We start from the raw sequence: 23346 nt of genomic DNA on the forward strand, positions 1-23346 counted from the left end.
ATATTCAAATAAAGTTGTGGTGAGATATTGTTTATGGTTTATTAAAGCCACCGGAAATCAAAATAGCAAAACAGCCATACTAGTTAGCATAGAGCTAGGCAGTGGTGGTACACACCTTTAATCCCAGGACTCAGGATTAAGAGGTAGACAGATGTCTGTTAGTTCAAGGCCAGGCAGAATACATGAAATTGACCCAGTCCTAAAAGAAACAGCTCACACAAAAGTGATCTTAGCAACCTGGGATCATACACCTTTAATCCCAATACTAGGGAAGTAGAGACAGGAGTGAGATGGCTGGGCAGGAAAAGGATTCATGGAAACAGGATTTCCATTTCATCTGGGTAGAGAGAGGTAAGATCTCCTAGATTGGCTGCTTTGCTTCTCTGATCTTCAGTGGCTTTAATAAATCATAAACAATATATTACCACATAAAGCTGAAATGAGCTTTTATCACAGTGACTCTCAGCACAACCCAAGGATTAACCATTAGGTTGTTGTCTAGCAAAGGGAAGAAAAGGCATACAGCTGGGTGTGTGGAGAATGTGGTGGGATGGAGAACAGAGACCTCAGCTTGAGCTGAAGCACTGCCAATCAAGCTGTGCATGGAACAGAGAGTGGCTTGCTAAAATATGAGTTTTTTCATGATGAAGGAATGTCTTGTTATAGTCACTGTCCAAGAGACAGATACTAGCATACTCCACAGGGCATAGAGCAAAGATGGCATTCCACTGTGCAAATTAAGATGCATACTTTGCAGAGCATCAGAATAAAAGGGTCATATAGCTTGATAAAATCAGACAACTTTGCTATTAACTTGTAGTGTGACTTTGAGGGAAGACACACTTAAAATACTAAGCCTTGTGTGCTCATCTTATGAAAAAGAAAGTCATGGTCAGACCTGTGATTATCATGGCTCCCAACTTCATTCTCTTTTAATGCTTTCCAGCTGGGGTGGCCACAACTGTGAACAGTGAGACACAAGCACAAACCTAGGAGGTTCCTGAGTGCTCCACCGTTAAATTCATCCACCCATGAATCCACTTGTGCATCTATCCATACATTCATCCATCCATCCATCCATCCATTCCATCCATCCGTCCGTCCGTCCGTCCGTCCGTCCATCCATCCATCCATCCATCCATCCACATCTATCCATCTATATCTGTTTTCCCCATATAGCCCAGGCTGACCTCCAACTTTCAATTCACCTACTGCAGCATCCCAGAGCTAGGATTATGGGTATGTACTACCATGCACATACCACCCTCCTTTCCCTATTTGGAATGAAAATACAATGAATGAAGCAGAAGACATTCTGTCATCTTGAAGGATAAGTCAAGAGGATAACAAATATTTTAACACTGGTATCATTAAACAACTTATATATAGTTTGTAACTATTTACCTTTGGATTTCTTTGTGTGTATGTGTATGTGTATGCATACATGCATTCATGTGCATGTGCATGTGCGTGTGTGCGTGCGTGCGTGCGTGCGTGCGTGCGTGTGTGTGTGCGCGCGCGCGTGCGCGCGTGTGTGTATTTGTGATTTCTATGCCACCATACTTAGGGTTTTCTGCTATTTATAACCCAAAGCATTGCCAATGAGGCATCACAGGATAGCTGGGGGATTAAATGAACTAAAGGGGTTGGGATGGAGCTCTTAGCACAGGCTGACTATATTAACATTGAATTTGTGCTGTCTATACAGCTATGTGAGCTGTGGGAATGCCCAAAGCACATTACTCATTTGCATTTCAGTCATTTCAAAGAGGATTCAATGGAGACTCCAAAACTGGATGTTTTGAGAGAGAAGAGAGGCAGGTGCCTCCTTTATACAAGAAGTTCTGGTGGGAAGAAAAAAAGCACCCGCTGGGCTAAAACAATGTGTGAGTCACAAAATGTCCCCCAGATCCTTTGGGATTGGTCTGTGGAGTGGGGTTATTTCTTATTTAAAAGAAAGAGCATTTCTTCCAATAATATTAGCTTGTTTTTCTTCAGAATAATTTTTGTTCAGCTTCTTTGTTAAAGTTTATACTCTTTTGATGCTGGCAGCTGTGACTTATGAAAAATGGTATACCATACAGTCTCAACTTGGAGAAGCATTTTTGCTAATATTATAATAATATTATAATAATAGATTCCCCCTACTAAGCACTTGTGTGTTAGGAATCATCTGGAGTATTTTTACAAATTTTATCTTACTATTCAAGAATGAACTGTTGACACTGAACAACATGGGTTAATTTAAAATGCAGCTGAGCAAGGAGGCAAACAAAAAAAGAGCAAGTATGCTATTTTAGTATATAAAATAATAGAAGGTACAAACTTATTGGCTGTGAAGGAAGATGAGTGGATGACTGGCATAGGGCAGGGTGGAAGGGTGGCAATAAGGAATAATCAAAGGACATGAGGAAACCTGGAGGAGGCATGTGCAGTTTTTCAACAATGACAACAGTTTCATGGGTTTGTAAATATTTAAAATCCTACCAAAGTTTACACTTTCAATATGTATGGTTTATTATATTTGTTTTAACTCATAACCTTTCATAAAATGGAGTCAGTAAAATGGGAAAAGTTCTTTATCAGATATATCTGATGGACACAGAGGGTTATTATCTTGAATATACAAAGAACTCAAAAAACAAAACATCAAGAAACCATACAACACAATTTTTTAAAAAAATTAAACATGAAACTAAATGGTTTCTTAAAAGATGAAACACAAATGGTTAGTTTTTTAATGTTCAACATCTCTAGCCATCATGGAAATGTAAATTTAAAAACTACTTGGAAATTTCATCTTGCCCCAGTCAGAATGGCTGAGATGACCACAAAAAAACAAAACAAAGCAAATAAACAAAAACAACCCACACATGATGACAAATGCTTTCATGGATGAAGGGAAAGAGGAACATTTATTCATTGCTGATTGGGAGTAGAATCTGGTACAGTCACTATGGAAATCAGAGTGGAGGTTCCTCAAAAACTAGAAATAGCTCTGCATGATCCAGCTATACCACTCTGGGACATACACTTAAAGAGATGTATCCTACTACAGAGATGTTTGCTCATCTGTGTTCATTGCACTGTGTAAGGGAATAGCCTAGATGTCCATCAGCTGATGAATAGGAAGTGAAAAACATGATACATTTATACAATGGAATATTATTCAGCTGTTAAGATAAACAAAATTATGCAGTTCTCAGGCAAATGGATAGAGCTGGAAATGATCATTCTGTTGTGAGGTGACTGTTCCAGAAAAATAAACATTGCATGTTTTTTCTCATTTGTGGATGGTAGCTTTGAACCTTCAGGTATATGTATATTTCATTAGAAATACTCATAGGTGTCAGGAAATTAGTAAGAAGTAGGGGTCAGTAGTATAAAGTAAAAGGGTAACAATATAACAGGGAGGATTAAACTGGGGTGGGAGATGGGAGGGCAGGGTAGATAAAGGAATATGGGGAGTGATAAATAATGCTAAAGACCTTTTCAAAAAATATATATTACAGTAGAAGCCTTCTAGTATGTAGATATACACATATATAATAGATATAAGTAGTTAAAATTAGGAGCTACCCTAATTGTGCCACAGTGCCCCTAGTTGACACCACAGGCTAACAAAGGAATGGGCTACCTCTTGTGGAGTTGTTGGCCAGTGAAGCCCACTAACCCCCAAACATTACAGATTATTGCCAATGATCTCAACTATCCTTTGAGATCTGATGGTAAGACACTATTGATGATAATACCACATACTTGAGTCATAGAGCATATCAATAACGTATCAGTCAAGCTGGTATTGATACAGAAGCATTATCCCTACTTGCTCTAACTTTCAAAGTTCTGGAAGGTGTCATGCACACTACTGAAGAAGAAATGTAATCATCAGTCTTTACCCCCTGTGAACCCTACGAACTACAGTAATAACTGGCCTGGTAAGACATGCCCACATTGTACTACTGCTATGAATAGCTTTGGAGTAACCAATCACTATTTGATTGGAATTCATTCTGCTCCACAAAGTGAAACACATACCTGGCACCATTTTTCAGGCCAAGAGCCTATGGTTAGATAGTTCACAGGCCCTGGGGAGGATTTACTACTATTATTCTTCTAAAAGGAAATAGTATTTAACTTACTACTAATAACTCATTGTTATATTCACAGGTTAGTGTATCTCTCAATCCTTGTCAGAGAAGTTTGTATTTCCAATAGATGGCAATTGACACTGAGACCATAAACTAGTGAAGGTGCAGAGAGTAAGAGAATGAGGACTGCTTAGCCCTATATGGGACTTCTGCCTCATGCCCTCTTTTCCTGATGCTCAGGAATCATGTGGAGAAGGGAGTGGAAAGAGCCTAAGACAGTGGATGACTACAAAGATACAGTGTTTTCTGACACAGCAGGGCATGGAAGTTGTGAGAGCATGCACAAATAAATCTCTGTGAGTTGAGTCCAGACCAAACGGCAAGATGGATAAGGGGTGGTAGGCACAAAGCCACACCCCACCCACAGATAAGAAGCTATTGACAATTGATAATTTATGGGAGAGACAGAATCAACTTTTCCTAAGCTTATGGTCCCTGATAAGTTGACCATGTCCCAGTGGACAGCTACGCATCAAATATATGGGCAGCACAAATCAGACAGGGGCTAAAAAAATGAAAAAAAAAACAAACAAAAACACAAAGTTGGGTAGGAAGTGAAGGGGATAGATGCAGCTGGGTAGCGTGTGAATATAGCAAGAACATACTGTATATGATTCTCAAAGGACTAAAAGAAATTTTAAAAGGAAGTTTGTTGCCTTTCAGTAGGATGATGTATATAAAAGGCTCCATTTATCCCCACAATAGAATTCTATGTAGGAGAGAAAAATAAATGAAATAGATATGCATATATCAAAACACTGATAAAAATAAGTTGCCAAAGAGAACAGCATGATATATATTTAACATTTAAATGCATATGAGAGCACTATATGTTTTATGACTATAGGTAGATATGGAGAATTTGTATAATGATGCATACTGGGTGTGGTACTCATATTAATAAGGAGTGGGAAGGAGACTAAGTGAGGCAGGTGTGTGAACACCTGCTGAATCTGGTGGCAGTGTATGGGCATCTGGTAAGTCACAGTATGGGTTTCTCTGCACTTGTAAAATACTTAATTTAAGAATCATACTCTCTTAATTATCCACCAGACTCTCAGTGTTGGCATGTTCTTCATGCCAGGGACAACTACTATTACCCTATTTTGTATATGTCCTTCTAGAGATATGTATGTGCCACAGTGTGTAGCCATTGTGTTATAAGCCTTTGAAAATGAGAAGCATCCTGTAGTACATTTTTTCGATTTATTTTTAAATATTTATATTTTACTCTTCTCTCTCTCTCTCTCTCTCTCTCTCTCTCTCTCTCTCTCTCTCTGTGTGTGTGTGTGTGTGTGTGTGTGTGTGTGTATGTGTGTGTGTATACATCAGTACAGGTACCTATGTCATCTAGACAAGGGTGTCAGGTCTCCTGGAGTTAGAGTATGCGTGGTTGTGTGCCACCTAATATTGTTGTTGGGGTGTTGGGGACTGAACTTGGGTCCTCTGCAAGAGCAGCACAGGCTCTTAACTGCTGAGTGTGTGTGTGTGTGTGTGTGTGTGTGTGTGTGTGTCTACTTCTTTTAAAGCATCATGTAGAGAGTGCTACACACACACTGCCTTATATCTCTCTTTTTGTCCCTTGATAATGCTATGAAAATAATTCCAACTTCACCCTTGTGAAGCTTTTCTGTCTAATTCTGCAAATTACTTCACCACATTGAGTAACTAGGCTACATCCCATCTCCTGCCATTGGACATCCACTGTAAACATTTATTGTTTCTGCCAACATGCTGCCGGCCTTGTAGAGCCAAGCTTTCAGTCTTCCTAAGCCACAGTTCATTACATCCTAGCAGCGGCAAACACTGGGTTTTCAGACTAAGAGGTTTGCATAGCAACTGTACTAGTTTGCCTCTTTGTTGAGTGAGTCCCAGGGTGACTGTCTCTTGAGTTCATTGGTGTCATTCAGTGCCTCACTTTCTCTTTGACACTAGGTGTCTAGCTTTTCCCCTTTCTAATTGTCCGCAGAACCCTTTCTCCACCACTTGGTTGCCTATTCAATGAGACCATTATTTAAAAAGAATGAACTTAAAAGTAACAACATAGCCAAATGAATTTTCTGCATTTTGCCGTTAGCTATGCCTTGGAGGTTCTTTTCTCTGTTCAGATCTGAGGGGCTATGGGGAAGTGGGCATGCTGGAGACATCTCTTTCTCAGTGACTCCATGCTATCTGACATTGTATAAGTATCTTACAGTAGGCTGTGGTGGGGGTATTTACATCACAGGCATGGGCTTACCACATAAAAATGGTTGAAGTTAATAACAAACAAAATGATGATGACTTAGGTCAGAATATCACTCATTGTCAAATATACAAGCATCTTCTATCTAAATATCTAAGTTGTAGCTTTTCCAGTGTGTGTGTGTGTGTGTGTGTGAGTGCAAGTGTGCATTCATGAGTATGTGTGTGCACATGCACGCGTGTTTGTGTACAAGCTCCCCACAGCTCTAACAGCCACACAGGGCAGGGATGAGGCTGCTCCCCAAACCTGCTTCTACTTTCATTTTGCTGAAACATCATCTTGGATGGATCTTCAAAAGAAGGCTTGTTTGTTTGTTTTGCTTTGTTTTCTGAGACAGGGACCCTCTGTAGCTCAGGCTACCAAGGGACTCAGGATGCAGTCCACACTGGTGATGGACATGGGCTGCTCTTCCTGTTTCTGCCTCCAGGTATGGGAGTTATAAGAATGGACCTCCATTCAACTTAGAAATGTTTTTCTTTAATGTGAAGAGTGTTCCTTCATAAATTGAGACCAATGAGAAGTGACTAGCGTCTTTTCAGATCTGAGGGGCTATGGGAAAGTGGGCATGCTGGAGACATCTCTTTCTCAGTGACTCAGTGAAGTAAGAGAGGACCAATGAGAAGTGACTAGCGTGGGGGAAGGTCTGCACTGAGCCCACCTCCACTGGTAGTCACTGAATGAACATCTACTACTACCCCCAGGAGAATTCAGAAGACAGGATGTATCACGAGGCTTTGCCTGGTGTGACCTTAGGCAGCCATCCTCCTAACCTGAGCCTCTGATCTCACCTATCAGATTTGAGGATGGATGAAGTGATGTCTATAGATATTGATAGATGCTTCCAGCACCAGAGCCTGCAAGCCAAGACCTCCATGTGGTGCTGGGATGTCTGTAAAGCTACAGCACTACACTGATGGGTTTTAATAGGCCACAGGGCACAGGAAGAAACATGGAAGGAGGCAGTGTTAAGGGGTGCTGGGGACATGGGGCAGAAGTGCATGGGGTAAAAGAGGAAGCAGTGCTGTGGGTGACAAGGGCCCAGACCAGAAAGCATAGAAGCCCTGTTAGCCTTTTAGCTGCTCATACCCCAGCACACTAGGGCTGCTTACCCTGCAGCATTGCTGATGTAGTATAGTAGTTGAAGGGTACATTTTTCACGAGGTATTTCTCAGGGTCGAGGTGGGCCAGCTTCGCTCCCACCAGCACAGACTTGCCTGAGCCAGCAGAGCCAACCAACATAACAGGCCGCCGCCACTCCATAAGCCGCTCCATGAAGTAGCACACACGGATGGTCTCACTTGTGTGTACCAGACAGGCCTGGACCAGAATGTGATAGGTATCATGTTCTGGGACATTCCAGAAGAGGAGATCTTTTCATAGGGAAGTTTGCCTAGTCAGGATAGGCCTGGGTATCCTTCCTATCTTCTACTGTTTGTCCATCTTGTAAACTTATTGTCACTGCACCCTGATGTTCAGCAGAAACCCACTACTGTTGTCTGTCTCCCTGAGGGATCTCCAAGGGGACTTCAGGACCTTCTGGCCTTACCACCTCCTGTCCTCTGTCACTAATGATGCTGACTGGGTTCTCTATTTCTTTCTTGTGGGGGATCCTGTAGCTTAATTGCATCTGGTATTTGAAAAAGAATGCATCTGGGGACCAACTGGTTTACACAAGGTCAAATACTCGATACCAACAGGGGTGGCTTCTGAGTACCCTTGTGGGTATCATGTTCCTAGTTGTTCAGTCCTACTTACCTGCAAAGGCATCTCAGGGTCAAACTCAAACTGGGGGATGAGCTTGGTCCAGGGCTCAAATTTCTTGGTCTCTGGGTCTATGTAGTAGTCAAAGACAGTTCCTTGGGAAGGAAACTTGACTGTCTTGAACTCAGTCAGCCACCATTTGCTGAACTCTGCCCGGTAGTCTACAAGCTGCAAAGACAAGGCTGGTGAGGCACAGATCCTCCAGAGATCAAAGGGCCCAGTCAGGTAATCCTGGCACTTACAGAGGTTGGGACAGGGGCACAAAGAGCTCCCACCTATATATGTCTCTATGATGAAGCAGCTCCCAGGAATGACAGAGCTCCTAGAGCATTGGGCCGCTCAAGGGCCCAGAAGGTAGGGGATACCCTGGGACAGATGTTGCCATCTGGCAGTTTCTAGGGTTTAGATGTTCATATGCTGGAAAGTTAACGTCCAAAGTCATATGTAAAGGTACCTAGAGGTGCTGCCTTCATGGAAATGGGAATTAGGATGAGATAAGTTCACATGTCAGGGCCTCCATGATGGATTTCAAAGAAGAAAGATTCAAGCTAGCACAGTTTCTCTGTCACCCATGAATGCCCTCTCCCCTGTTGTGATGCATTGGGAAAGCAGGTGCAGTGTCCGACTCCCAGAAGTCTAGCCTCTAGAAAGAACCAAGAGCTAAACAAATTTCTATTCTTTGTAAATGTCCTAGCATGTGGTACAAAGAAAATAGAGTAAGAATACCACATACAGCGTCCCGGTTTGACCATGTGGCTACAACATTGCCACTGCTATGTCACAGTTGCTCAAAAGTAAAGAGGGTTGAGGGAGGGAGGATATGAGGACACATAAGAGAGCATGGTCCTTGACCACCGGAAGAGCAAGTGTGGGCCGAGCCCTCATGAAGAGAGAAACCACCTCCCACCCTCACAGACATTTGAGACTGAGAATTTTCATGACATAAATTAAAGTTGACAGCAAGGACACAGTGAAGTTGAGCAAGAAGAGCCACAGAGGTTGGTCACGTCCCCTTGGGTCTCACTTTTGTCATCTAAGGATGCAGATTCTAGAAAAGTCTTCTAGGCTTCCTTCAAGATCTAGTACAGGATCTAGAAACAGCAGAGGAGGCAAAGCCTTTTGGCCTTGTTGCTAACAGAAACAATAGGTTGTATGTATAATTTATATGCCTTAATATAAAGCACAGACCCCTTATAGGTAGAGTTAAATGCCCAATGTACTTCTTTGTGTTCAATATCATAGGGAACAGACTGGCCATTGTAGGAGACATCCAGGGAGGGCAGGGCAAAGACAGCATTCCAACACTAGATGAGTGATGGGGTTAGTATGGAGGAATGAATCTGGATCCTGAAGGAGATAAGAAACTTTTCATTTTGCTATCTTCTAAGTTGATAGGATAGGATTATTTTGTTTCAAAATGAGGATGGAGGTTGACCTGGTGGCACACACACATAACCCCAGTAATTCAGAAGCTGAAGCAGGTAGACCAAGAATTTAGAGCCAGCCTGGGCTATATAATGGAGCCTATCTCAAAAACAGTAAGAATACCAACAGCAAACCAAAATAGAAAAACCAAAACAAGAACAAGAAAAAGGAATGGGAACAGGCAGAAAACTATGGACAGGCTTCTGTGTAGTTCTGACTCTGATTTCAAGTCAGAGTAAAGGAACATTGTCTTTTTCTCTCTAATTATAGCCCCAGAGAAAACCCTCATTTTAACTCATGGATGAAGTCTTTGGTTTCTAGGGAGACCTCAAGTTGAGACAACCTTTAGAAAGAACACATCTGCCCATCCTTTCATCTCACCCCAATTAATCCTTGATCTACTTGGTTTGTTCTTGGGCAGACTGAGTCACAATAATTTGTCCCCTACCATCCTATAATCTGGCACTTTATCTCAGCTTCCATTCTGATTGGAGACAAGGTGACCCCTGATGACTGAACCATTGGTCTGTCCCTTTTGTATTCAGCTCTGTGGGGCTTTTTGCAGCAATGTTTTTGTTATAGCCATGCCCTTTAACCTAGATGACACTAAAATGTTACTGACATCCTATTACAGAGTTTGGGGTCTGATTTCACCACATTCAGTCTTCACAATGCTCTGAATTACCCTGGCTGGTTAGAATGATCCCTGTTTTGTATATGTAAGTCCCCACCCCAGGCTTCTGCTCTCTCTACTATGTCTCTGTGGGAGATCACTTTCTGTGATTGTTGAAAAGTATTCACCAGGACTTCTTCTATTTTTTTTTTTTAAATTGGACCTTCTACACAGGCATAGGCTCCATTTTTGTTTAGTGTGTGGCCTTATTGACAGGTTCTTAAGTGAGGCACCATTGGTGGTGCTGATGCAAATATCTGGCCAAATTCCTACTCTCTAATTTACAGCACTCTCTTTGGTGTTTTTGTTTAATGTAGGTTGTGTGGGATTCTAGGCACTTCCTGCTGCTTAAAAGCTTTCTCCTGTGTCTCTCCCCATAGACCGGCATGGCTGCCCATAGTTCCCAGTGCTTAAGACACTTAGGAAGGGTGCTTCCTTCCAGGCTTTAAGAAAGAGTGGAATGGATTGAAATATCATGATGTAGATTGGAAAACTAATCAGGTATCTTCATCCTGACACCCCACTGCTAATGTGGGTAAGGAGCTCAGGAGTTGCTAGAAGCTGGAAGGCCAGAGACTGCATTTAATGCAAAGCATAAGCTTCTGCATTTGGGAATTTTTGTGCTTTCCAGCCAAGTGTCATCCATCCTGCACACTCAACCTCTGAGGGGAACTGTAAAGCAGTGCAAGAGCAGTCCGTACAGCAGTCCAAAGAACAGCCCCTGCATAGTACAGAGCAGGCACAGAAATTTCCAGATGTCAGACACCCAATCCTCTACATCTTTCCCTTCCAACCCTCAAGGCCTCCAAGTTTGGGCTGGGATCAGGGAATAGGGAGCCTATGGGAGCTGCCCAGTGTTTTCTGAGTAACATGCAATAAGGGCATGTATACCCTGTGAAGGATCAAAGTGTTTATTCCCCAGGTCTCATTCCTTGCCTTTGCAGATTCTTTAAATATGGCTCTGTCCTGCAAGGCTAAAACTTCAGTTTTCTTGGAAGAAGCTCTAGATGGCATAGAAGATGGGTTAGTTGGTCAAGTGATTGACACACAAGCTTGAAGGCCCTAGTTCAAACTCCCACACCTATGTAAAAGTTGAGTTCATTCTGACCTCCACATGCTTGTGCGTGTGTATATATATATATATATATATATATATATACACACACACACACACACACACACACACACAGAGAGAGAGAGAGAGAGAGAGAGAGAGAGAGAGAGAGAGAGAGAGAGATCTAATCCCACAATCAACCCAGACCAGAAGGAATAAATCATAACTCTATAGCAATCACAGCTTGTCTGGCCTCCTGTTGTGAGATAGCACCAGATATTTCCGTATAGTTGAGTATTTCAGTAAGGAGAATATTGCTAACAAATGCATATGTATACCAGCATTATCCTTAGTACCTTCCACATATCCACATCAGGTGATTAGAACAATAACCCAGGAGCTGTCAGCATCCTCTGGGCACACAGGGAGAGTAAGAAAGATACAGGTTGAATTTCTCACTGACAGTCTCCCAGGTAATATTGACAGTTACAATTCAAATCCTGCCAATGTTTTCTCTTTTCCTTTCCCACTTTCCTTCCTTCCTTTCTTTTCTCAGTGGTTGATTTTTGAAGCATTTTATTGACACATAAAGCTGTACCTATTCAATGTACACCACGTAGTGAGTTTGGAGCTAAGTATATACTGTGAGATCATCGCCACAATCAATGAATAAACCTACCCAATCCATCCCAATTTCCTTGCACTCTTCTATTTTCTATTAATACTATTGCATTTTGGGATAAGAATACCAAACGTACAATCTCTTTATGAAAATATGATGTTAACAGGGAAGTATTAAGTGAAATAAGCCATGCATGGAGGGATTAATTCTACATATGTAATGAATGTAAAATAGTCAAACTCGCAGAAGCAGAGGGTGGAATAACAATATCCAGAGACTGTGAGGAGCAGAAAGTAGTAGGTCTTGGACAAATGTTTTATTCATACACAGTGGATAAGTTTAAGACAAACAAATCTATATAGGACTACACCTACAGTTAAAAACATTTAAATGTGGATTTAAACATTTGCTCATGTAGTCCATGTTCTTGACATCTTTCTAACATTGTATGACAGACTCAGTTATAAAACACTGGTTTGTATAATCTTGAATATGTTATGTCTAGATAAAATATACCAAAAATAGATATACAAAAGTAAAGAAAGGGGCTGCGAATCTAAGAAGGGTGAGGAACTCCAATGCCAAGATATTCTGAGTCAATGTCCCTATTCCTGAACAGAATGAGTCTACAGTGGCCTACACCTCTTGATCATCACTGTTGGTCTGCCACTCACAGTTAACATTTGACCTGGCCTTCTCTGTGTTTAAAGGATATGGAAATACCCTGGTGAGCTCAGCCTTGCTACAGAGTAAGTAGCACATTCTTCTGAAGATTTTTAGAAGGCTAAAAACACCCCTCTCAGTTAGGTTTCTACAGAACAGCATCCCCTTACCCCTCTCTATCAAACACGCATAACCTGGCAGAGTATCAGCTCCATACCCCAAGCAGTTGTCTAAGCTCCATCACTGCACAGCATTCCATGGAAGCACAGATGCACTTTCCAGCTCAGAAAACAGCAGCTCCAAACACACCACACCCTCCTCTGTCTCAGCCAGGGAGGCCCCTGGCAGGGGAGTCCATGCCTCTAGTGGAGCAGTGTGTGGGGAGACTACCATGTTGCAATGTTTAATCTCCTACCTTCTGAGTCTACAGGAGTGTCAGGTTTTGTGGCTATATACTTCAACATGGTATTGATTTCAGCATGTCTCCTTACCTGATCTTGGACCATGGCACCACCGAAGGCCCAGATGGCAGCGAACACAAAATAGAGTTCATACATTTCCTTGGGGCAGTCTGCAGGGATGTCCTCCTTGGTGAGGAGACACTCGAGGAGGTAGCATAGCGTCTGGACCATGCTCTGCTCTGGGACTGGGATCGTCTTCTTAAATCTGGAGAGAGAGGTGGGGTGGAGATGTTCTAAGAATTCAAGAGTATTTTTTTCTTGAAATGCAACTGCCCAGCCATAGAAGCCCATTAGTTTCAGGGGGGCCGTAGTTTGTCATGTTTGCTGGGAGCACAGAAGACCATGGTGCTATGTAGGCCTTCGCTATCTACTGCAACTCTTGGGTCAGTTTCCTTTAAAGAATGGGAGCAAAGAGCCTTTTGAGAGAAGGTTCCTTGTCTGAGCTGTTCTCTGAGAAGCCTTTTCCTTTATTCATCTCTATTTGCATGGAAATTTCCTTCACAGTATTTGGGGGAATGCAGGAGGCAGGACAAAATGAGCTGGTGTTCATGTTTTCACCCATCTTGCAATTTCTTCAAAGCTCAAAGAAAAGCTAACTGCTAGGGATGTAACTAATTGGTAGAATACTTGCCTGGTGTTCACAAGGTCATGAGTCAATCTCCAGCACCACATGTGCATGCACACACACACACACACACACACACACACACACACACACACACACACACACGCGTGGGAGCATGCACACATGTTCATACAGTCACATACTGCTCCCCCCACTTTTATCCCTCTATCTGTATGGACAGTATACCCAGTCCCCATCACATCCTGCCTTGGGATGCTATCTTCCTAGGCTGTGGGAGGAAGAGTCTCTGTCATTCAGTGTTATCAGATAAACAGCACTATCAATGGCCACCTTAAAAGTCATTTACCTCCCTTAGGGCTATGAGTTGCCCAGCATCTACTTTCTCCAATGCTTTTTTTTTTTTTTTTTTTTTTTTTTTTTTTTTTGCAGCTGCTTCTAATCTGTCTGTAGTCCTTACAACAGCATGACTGTGTGGTCTAACGGTAGACATTACTTTCACGAGTAACAAGGGAGTCAAGTCCTAATGAGCCATCCATCATTTGTTCAATACCCACTTGTGACAGAATGATAAAATGGAATTATCTCTAGCTTCGTATTGGATGAGGCACCAAAATAAATGATGCTGGCTGTCCTTCCACTCAAAATGAGGGTCCAAATGACCCAGGCAGGACCAGCTTGCAGCTCTGACCTCTCAACTTCTTAGGGGTACTGTGCATCAAAGAGGGACTGCAGTGAGAACTTGGTGTGCAGCAAACACCCTGTCTTCCACAGGAAACTGAGGATTTGTCTTGAGGGAAAAAAAAGCAGGGAACAGGCTTCATTTGGATTACTCTGAGCTGAGAAGCCTGGTGCCTGGGAAAGCCAAGGGGCTTGTGGATCTGAGAGTAGAGTGTAGAGAGCAGTTTCTAGCTCCGCTATCATGAGCTCCAGTTTGTCAAAGGAAGGGAGAGGAAAGGGTTTTCTGAAATTTGGTGTGCATGTATGGTTGTTTTCAGGCAATGGGATCACCTTGTAGGATTTTGTATGAGCAGTAACATACCAGCAGATGGAGGAGCTGGACACATGTTTCTAAATGGATGTAGATGGAAATGCTAGTGATGAGGAGTGGCACAAGGTGCTCCAACATCTCCCAAAGGAAGGAGTTAGATTTTGAGATCTTCTATAGTTACAGTAGCGGTGGATACACAGCCAAGTGACATCCCCCCCCCCTCCCTTTCTCTTTTCACTGTCTTCTTACAGCTTTGAGAAGATACTTCTGAGGATGGGAAAGAAAAGGTGAAGAATCCTGCCTGTCCTCACTGTGGGACAGAGCTAGCTTCTGGGCTAGAAGTCCCCACTATAAATAAATAAGGGATGTTTCTTTACATTCTCAGTGCAGTGTGTGTGTGTGTGTGTGTGTGTGTGTGAGAGAGAGAGAGAGAGAGAGAGAGAGAGAGAGAGAGAGAGAGAGAGAGAGAGTAGAAGTGAGCATATAGGTATTTATTATGAGCAGGAACTTTGCAGACATTGACTCAGATCTTTTGTAAATGTTTGCTTGTTGGAGACAGCCGTCTTGCTATGCAACTTAGTCTTGTACTCTCCCATCACATCTTCCACAGTTCCATGGTTACACACATGTGCCCACCATGAATATCCCATACCTAGATTTTACCCAGGGGCAGGAGATGAGACAGCCTCTCCCCCCAAACAGTCCTGAAGGAACAATAAATTTGCTTTATAATTGTGCTTTGTGAAATGAATGATACTAAAAACCCTACTACATGAGATCCAAGATGGCCAGCAACACACAGGCACATTCTGCTAGAATCATCAGGGAGTGAACTGGGAAATTCATCAGGGAATGAAGTTAGAGAACAGCTCAGGAGAGATGGGCGCGTTCTTCAGAGTCCTATAGCTTTAATAGCAAATCAACTAGGGAACTTTACAAAGTAGGGGACACAGATCAGAGCTCCTCCCAGAGGATCTCTCAATTTAGGGACTTCTCCTTCCCCTAGTAAGAGACAGTGCCAACAGCAGGCAGCAGTAGCTACAACTTAAGGCACAGAGCCTCAGGAAGTCTGTGCTGTACTTTTAGAAACATGTTTTAGAGAGCTGGAAAATGGGATGGAGTTGGGGGGGAGACTGAAGTGTGCTGCAATGGCAGAAAGGAGAGATACACTGGGAAACCCTCTCTTCTTACACTATAGGAGATCAGCCCTGAAAAGCCATCTTACAAAGACCCCTGCTAAGTTGGTGGTTAGGTGGCACAAGAGCATCTGCAAACCATGCTCTCAGGAAATTCAGAACATGTGACATGGGACTCTATAATGACACCTGGTCTAGGATACTTCTAGACCACTGGGAAAAAAACTTTGCACCAGAGTTGCACACAGTAGTCAGTGAGGTGGAAACCTGGTTAGAGCCAGAGTCTGTAGGGGAACAAGTGGTGTGGCCAACACTAGGAAGGACTGCCTAGGGGAGAGGCCAACATTCCAACCAGATTCCTGATGCTCACCCAGATGTATGACCAGCACCTGTGGTCTGACCTTGTAAAGAACCACTCAGGGTCAGGCATCTGGGAGCCTGAGAAGGAATGCTGAAGGACTCAAGATTGGAACCCGCAAAGTAGAACTTACTGGATTCAAGATCTGTCCCCATTCAGGCCTCCGCTTCACACCAATTCCTCCTTTGCTTTATGCCCAATGCCAACTTTGCATGCACTCATGCCAGAAGATTCAGAAAAAGCTTTTGACAAAATCCAACATGTCTTTAAAATAAAAATGGCTCTGAAAAAATAAAAGCTGGCAACAGAGGGAACATGTTTCTAAATAATAACATATGTATATTACAAACTTATAGCCAATGTCATAAGTGAGTGAACCTCAAAGCATTTCCTCTTAAGTCAGGATTAAGACAGAGATGCTGTGTTCATTCTTTCAACTCTTGCTCCATATAGTACCCAAAGTTTTAGCTACAGCAATAACAGAAACTTACAGAATTCTGTAAATTTAATTTACAGAAGTAAATGAAAGGGCCATAATTAGGAAAAGAAGTCAAAGTATCTTCATTTATAGGTGATATTAAACTCCCTAAGAACTCCTAGAAATGATTAATATCTTCATAAAAGCTAACATATAAAAACAGCATCATAGTGGGGCCCAGAAACTGTGGCTAGATGGGTTATTGACCTTCGGGAGAACCTACTAATATTTTGCTAAATGACACAGTATTCAAACAACTCCTATGACTTATTAGTGTTTCCACAGATTAGAGCATCTGTCAATCCTCATCAGAGAAGCTTCTTGCAGTAGATAGTAATTAACACAGAGACTCTGCTGTTCAGTGTACAAGAAGAGGTTGTGGAGTGCTAAGAACCAAACAGAAAGTCTATTCTTTTCTTGAAAGACTAAGAGATTATAGTAGAAGAGGGGGTAGAAAGATTCTAAGGGCTAAGCTAGTGGATGACCATAAGAAAACAGTGTTTTCTACATATACAGGGCAGTTAGTTACATGTATTAATTAAAAATAATTGTGACCACATGCACAAGACCAGTGCAAGTTCAGACCAGACAAAATCTCAGCATGGAGGAAAAGTGGCAGATCCTACCCCCAGATGAGGAACTATTGGTATTTGATAGCTGCTGAGAGAGGGAGAGTCAGTTTCTTTTTAGCATATGACTCATGGTAGGGCAAAGACTCTCCAGAGCAGGCCTCACATTCAAGAGTATTTGGGCAACACAAACTGGACTTGGTGTTTTTTGAAAGAGAGAGAACAAGAAGTTGGGTAAGAAGGGAGGTCGGGTAGGGAGGGAGATATTACATGGGTCTAGGAGGAGTTTGGGGAGGGAGAAATAAATGTGATTGAAATATAGTCTATGAAATTCTCACATAAGTAGAAAATAATATTAAAATCAGTATCCTTCCTAAATACCAATCACCAACATGCTGAGAAAGAAAAATGGTAAACAAATACACTCACAATTGCTTCAACAATAAACCTTAGCATAACCTAACTAAGGGAGGAAAAGGGCTCTATAATGAAAACTTAAAATATTTAGGCAAAAGAAAAAAAAACAAACTGAACAAGAACTTGGAATCCATAAAGACAGCCCATGCTTGTGAATGAAAAGAATTAATATTGTGAAAGTGTTACAAAAATAATCTATATATTCAGTGCAGTATCTATAAAATTTCCAATGACATCCATGCAGAACTAAAAGAAAATTAAGTTCACATCGAAACACACAATTCCATGGATATCCAAAGCAATCTTAAGCAAAAATGACACAGCTGGAGACATCATGTCATCTGATCTCAAATTATACTACAAAGCCATAGTGACAAAAACAGCAGGGTATTGACACAAAAGCATGTATATAGATCACTAGGATATAATAGAAAACCTCTATATCAACCTACACAGCTATAGACAGGTAGTTTTTGACAACATTACCAAAAGTACACATTGGAGGACATAGAACTCCTTCAAGAAACAGTGTTGAGAAAATGGAAGCTTTCCTTGTGGGAGAATGAAACTAGATCCCGATTTTGTTAATAAACAAAACTATTAACTTCAAATGATCAATGACCTTATATAAGACCTGAAGCTTTGAAACTGCTAAAGAAAAAAGTAGGGGAATATTTCAAGATATAGGCATAGGTAAGAGTTTCTGAATAGGACTGCAGTTGCTCAGGAAATAATGTCAATATTGCTAAGTAGATCCCCATGAAATTATAAAGTTTCCATGCATAATAGGAAACAATCCAGTGAAAAGACAGCCAATGGGGGAGAGAGAAAACTTTTCTAGTTATATACGTGATAGAGGATCACTATCAAGAATACATAAAGAACTCAAAAAACTAAACAAACAAACTCAAACAGCTCAATGAAAGAGAAGTGCTAATAATGAAATGGACAGTTCTAAAAAGATGAAATGCAATGGTTAGTACATATGTGAAAAAATGTTCATCCTCATTTGCCACCAGGGAAATGCAAATCAAAACAACTCTGAGCATCTATCTTTCTTCAATCAGAATGTCAGTCATAGAGGAAACAACTTCTGGTAAAGATGTGATCAAGAGGGAACACTTAATATATGCTGCTGGTAGGAATGAAATCAATCTAGTGACTATGGAAATCACCATGTTAGTTTCTAATACACCTACAATATGACCTGACTATACTACTCTTAGGTACGTACTGGACTCCAAGTCAACATATCACAGAGCTGAAGCACTATCCACAGTAGCTGAGTATTCAGCAACAGAAGAATGGATGGGAAAATGTGGTATAGATACATAGCAGAAGATTTTTTTCTGTCAAAAAGAAAAATTTTTGTAAGGAAATGAATGCAATTAGAGATGATCATATTAAGCAAATGAAGCTAGTCTCAGAAAAGCAACTATATTTTTTTCTTATTTGCAGTTTGTAGATTTTACAAAAACACCTAAAATGCATGCATTCATGATGAGAAAGTAGAGGTGAAACTTGGCCAGGAGAACAAAGAGGACTAATAGGCATGGGGTGAAGGAGTATAGAGGAAATCCACTGAGGGTTCAACAGATGTAATTGCATGACAATGCCTTTATGTGACACAGTAGCATGGAGAATGAATATACACAATATAACAAAAACAAAAGACATCTTAATATATGTTAGTGTCACACAGGGTCCCAGCAGAAACAAAAAGAAAAGGGACCAGCTTTTGTACAGCAGTTTCCTTGGAGTCTGAAACATTGTATCCTGTTGTGGAATATTATTTTAAGATGTGTTATATTTGTTTATGCTGTGGAACATTTGTTTAATGATGTAAAGATGTGTTGCATTCTTTTATGTTGAGTTTGTTTAACTGTGGAGCTATATTCCTTTACCTATCTAAAACATCTGATTTGTTTAATAAAGAGCTGAATGGCCAATAACAAGGTAGGAGAAAGGACAGGAGGGGCTGGCAGACAGAGGGAATAAATATGAGAAAAGGAGGGATTGGGAAGCAAGAGAGCTCAAGGAACAAGAAAAAGAGGGGAGGAAGACTTGAGCGGAGAGCCACCCATCCAGCCACCTAGCCAGACATGGAATAAGAAGGAAAGAAAAGATATACAGAAATAGAGAAAGGTAAAAGCCCAGATGCAAAAGGCAAATGGGATAATTTAAAGTTAAGAAAAGGTGGCAAGAAACAAGCCAAGCTAAGGCCGAGCATTTATATGTAATAAGAATACTCTGTGTTTTATTTGACAGCTGGGTGGCAGATTCCCAAAGAGCTAAGAGAAAAGAGAAAACAACCAACAACTCTATCCTGCAGGGAAGCTCCCTAAGATAGAAGATAGACTACTCAAAATCCCTTCAGGAAGCCCCTGAAAGTAATGATGTTCACTAGGTCCCTCCCTCCTCAATGGTACATAAACAGGGAAGACTGCTGAGAGTTACTCTCAGACAAACCAAGCTGCAAAGAAGACTCTGAGAGCAAACCAGCTGTCTGGAAGAAGCAGAAACTAGCTGAGCTGCCAGGAAAAGGTGTAGATCAAACAAGTCACTTGGAAGGGACACGCTTCAACATGTTGAGCTGCCTGCAGGCTAAGCAGTGTGCTAAAGGTTCCCAGCTTTTGTGAGCTGTCACTGTGCTGGGGTGGGCTTTGGTGATGCAGCTGTCTTTGAGTCACTTTTGTTCCTGTCAGTAACCCCAATAAAACTCCTTGGTTCAATAGATTGGACATGGGTGGTCTGTCCTGGGATTAGTAGACATAGGTATTGCATCTTCTCAGGAAAAGTTGGGCCACACAGCACCAGCCCAGTCTTGCTAATACCTCACCCTTCTTTGATATTCTAGCTGTATATGGTGCTCACTTGAGACATTGTGTTACCACTTCAAGAGTCTGCTGGCTTCCAGAGATCTATCAGCTACAAAGGACACAGGGCCCAGAATCACCAGGGGCTGAAGGATTTCAAATGCTTGAGACATGGAAAACAATTATGAACCCCTAAATAAAAATCTGTGTTTGGTTACATATCTAAAATATACTACTATCTCAATGAGTAGGTTAAAGCTCCATTTCTAGTTGCACAGAATACATTGTCAATGTGGGAAGATCTATTATTTAGAGTGGGGTTGGACAGGGAATATAGAATAAGAGTCTCTGGGTTCCCTATGACTTTGTTGATGCTGGAATTCTTTCCCCCCTTGCCTCTGTGCCTGTGAGCAACCGGAATCACCATGTGCTTGACAGGCCAATGACTAAGTGTTGTGTTTTTATTAATATCATCTCTGATGGCCATTCTTGGCCAAATTATGGTGATGGGTCTCAAGTTTCCATCAAATGGAACACAAACACATATACCAGGCAGCAAATTATGAATGAATGATAGAGAAGCAGGTTTTAAGTCTGGGAGCATTTTCATTGACCCATGGACTATTCTTGCTATAATACTGTTCACCTAGTTAAGAATAGTTAGTCTTCTTTTTAAGTGACAGGTAGTGCTAGAGTTTGGATCTTGAGTGTCTCTTAACATCAGTATCAGTGGCTTGGTCTCCATTTTGATGCAATTGGGAGGGAGGGAGTGGAGCCTTTACGAGGATGGGTATAGTGGGGACTTTAAGTTTCTGGGGATGTGAATTTGTAAAGATACAGCAGTCTGATTTCTTTTTGTTTCTTTCTTTTGCTTTCCCTATGTGAGATGAATGTCCCCACATGTCCCTACAGACACTCTCAAAACAGAGTCAACTGATCATGGACTAAAACTGCAGAGCTAGAGCCAAGAAAATCTTTCTTTTTTAGTAATTAACTATTTATGGCGTTTCTCTCTTGCCAGGATGGAAACCTGACTAACACAGGTGGTCAGAGTCAAAATGAACTCACTGAATCTAGCATTGGCAGGACAGGTCGAGTGACATGTCACATTTGATCCCACATGATTACACATAGTCAGGAACAGGAAGTAGTTTCCATGGGCTTGAAAAGTATATTCTTCACCCCTGGGCCAGCTGGAGGGACAGCTGCCTGCTCTGCAAACCTGAACTGCTAGCAGCTATTGCCTCCTGTCAGACTGTTCCCTCCTTCGGACATAACCATGTGGCTCTTAGGAAAAGTACTTTAAACCTTCCTCCCATCTTCCCTCACGTCCGCTCCTGTCTGGACTGACAATAAGCATCATATGGCCATCCTAGTGTGTCTTCCCCTCTGCCAACTGCTGTGTCTAGAGAGCTCTCATTTTAAGAACAGGACAGAACATCAGCAGGGCTTCAACAATGAGCCAGCAGTTTCTTTCTGGCTGCATCGATATAGTTTCTGCCCGTTTCTTAGCCTACCTGGTCCTGAGCATGTCCAAACAGGTAGGAAGGTATTTGTCAAACAAGATGGTCAGGTTGGCTCTCTCAGTTTGGACCTCTCTCTGGTCAATCCAGCTGCTCACTGGAGGGTTCCACCCCAGATCTGCAGGGTTGATGTACAGGATCCCTGAGTGCACAGGGATGTGGTTAGGTGAGTATCTCATGCATGTCAGTAGATTCTTCATTCCAGGAAGTCAGAGTCCCCGTTTAAAAGCACAGAGAAGACTAGACATAGAACTGGGCCTCACCTAGGTCAGAGAGGCACATGCAATTGGTCCTGATGGCAAATGCCAAGTCATGGACAAAGCAAGATTGGTGTTGGCAAGGAACCCAGGGTCAAGTCCAGATAGGAAGAAAGAAAGCTGCGATTGATCGGCAATGGTTGTCAGCATGTGGGAATGTACAGTGAGTGAAATGGAGGTCCCCTAAGGATTAATTGCTGGACACTCTGAATTTGGCATTATTTACCAAACGCCTTTCTGGATATAACTGAGTTAAATATCTTGAGAGGAGATTATCATGTATCATCTAGATGGGACATTTGCCATCTAGAGTGACAAGCCCATAGGCCAAAGGCTACCTGATCTCCAAGATACAAGGGAAAATTCTCCCAAGAGCCTTTGGAGGGAGAACAGCCTTGTTGGCCTTAGTTTTGGATGTCTCACTTCTGGAAACTTGGGAAAATACAGTTCTGCTGTTTCAAAAGCTACCAAATATATGTAACTAGTTAAACCCGTCACAGCCACCCTAGAAAATGAACAGAGAGGGGGAGGCAGCCAGCTCTCCAGCCCTGTGTTCACCAATCTCAGTATGGCTATTTAGAGAAAATTTGCTGTTATGTCTGATATGATAAAGTTTCTCTTTGTTATTAGTTTATTTTTATGTTATTTTGTGAAAGCTTTGAGTGGTATTGGTGAGACATCAATGATATATCAAGCACCATACATTTAATGTACACTCCTTGTTTGTTTCGGATATGTGAATCCATCTGTGAAACCATCTCCATGGGTAGAAGTCATCAATATACCCATCATGTCAATGATTTCTATGGTTTTCACGGTGTTCCATTTTTCAGTAAGATCTTAGCAACCATCACAGCATCCTACCTTCAGTTTGATCATCTCATCAGAAAGGTGCCTTTCTGTAATATTCTCCGGGTGGAGACAGAAGGAGGTTAAGATCATACTGCCACAGAAACAGTTGACCTGACCTAATGAGATCACAGAGACCCTAGTCGTAAAGCCGGGTAACCAGCACTGGACTGAACCAAGCCCTCTGAATGTGGGTGCCATCTAGGAGGCCAGGGCAGTCTATGGAACCTCTAACAATGGAGCCAGTGTTTATCCCTAGAGCACAGATGAACTTTGGGAGCCTACTATGTATGGAGGGGTACTATTGCAGCCCA

The 23346-nt window shown here is 41.9% G+C and overlaps 1 protein-coding gene across 1 annotated transcript in view; it reads right to left on the reverse strand.

The window, feature by feature from the left end:
- Positions 1 to 23346, reverse strand: part of Dnah9 (dynein axonemal heavy chain 9) — a 338224-nt gene that overhangs the window by 170659 nt on the left and 144219 nt on the right. Inside the window, exons 35-38 of the mRNA XM_027427134.2 lie at positions 21921 to 22068; positions 13086 to 13260; positions 8152 to 8325; positions 7506 to 7713 (exon numbers count right to left, since the gene is read on the reverse strand). Of these exons, the coding sequence (XP_027282935.1) occupies positions 7506 to 7713; positions 8152 to 8325; positions 13086 to 13260; positions 21921 to 22068 (705 nt within the window). The remainder of the gene's footprint in view (positions 1 to 7505; positions 7714 to 8151; positions 8326 to 13085; positions 13261 to 21920; positions 22069 to 23346) is intronic.

This window comes from Cricetulus griseus, chromosome 7 (assembly GCF_003668045.3).
Source record: "Cricetulus griseus strain 17A/GY chromosome 7, alternate assembly CriGri-PICRH-1.0, whole genome shotgun sequence".
Taxonomy (NCBI): Eukaryota; Metazoa; Chordata; class Mammalia; order Rodentia; family Cricetidae; genus Cricetulus; species Cricetulus griseus.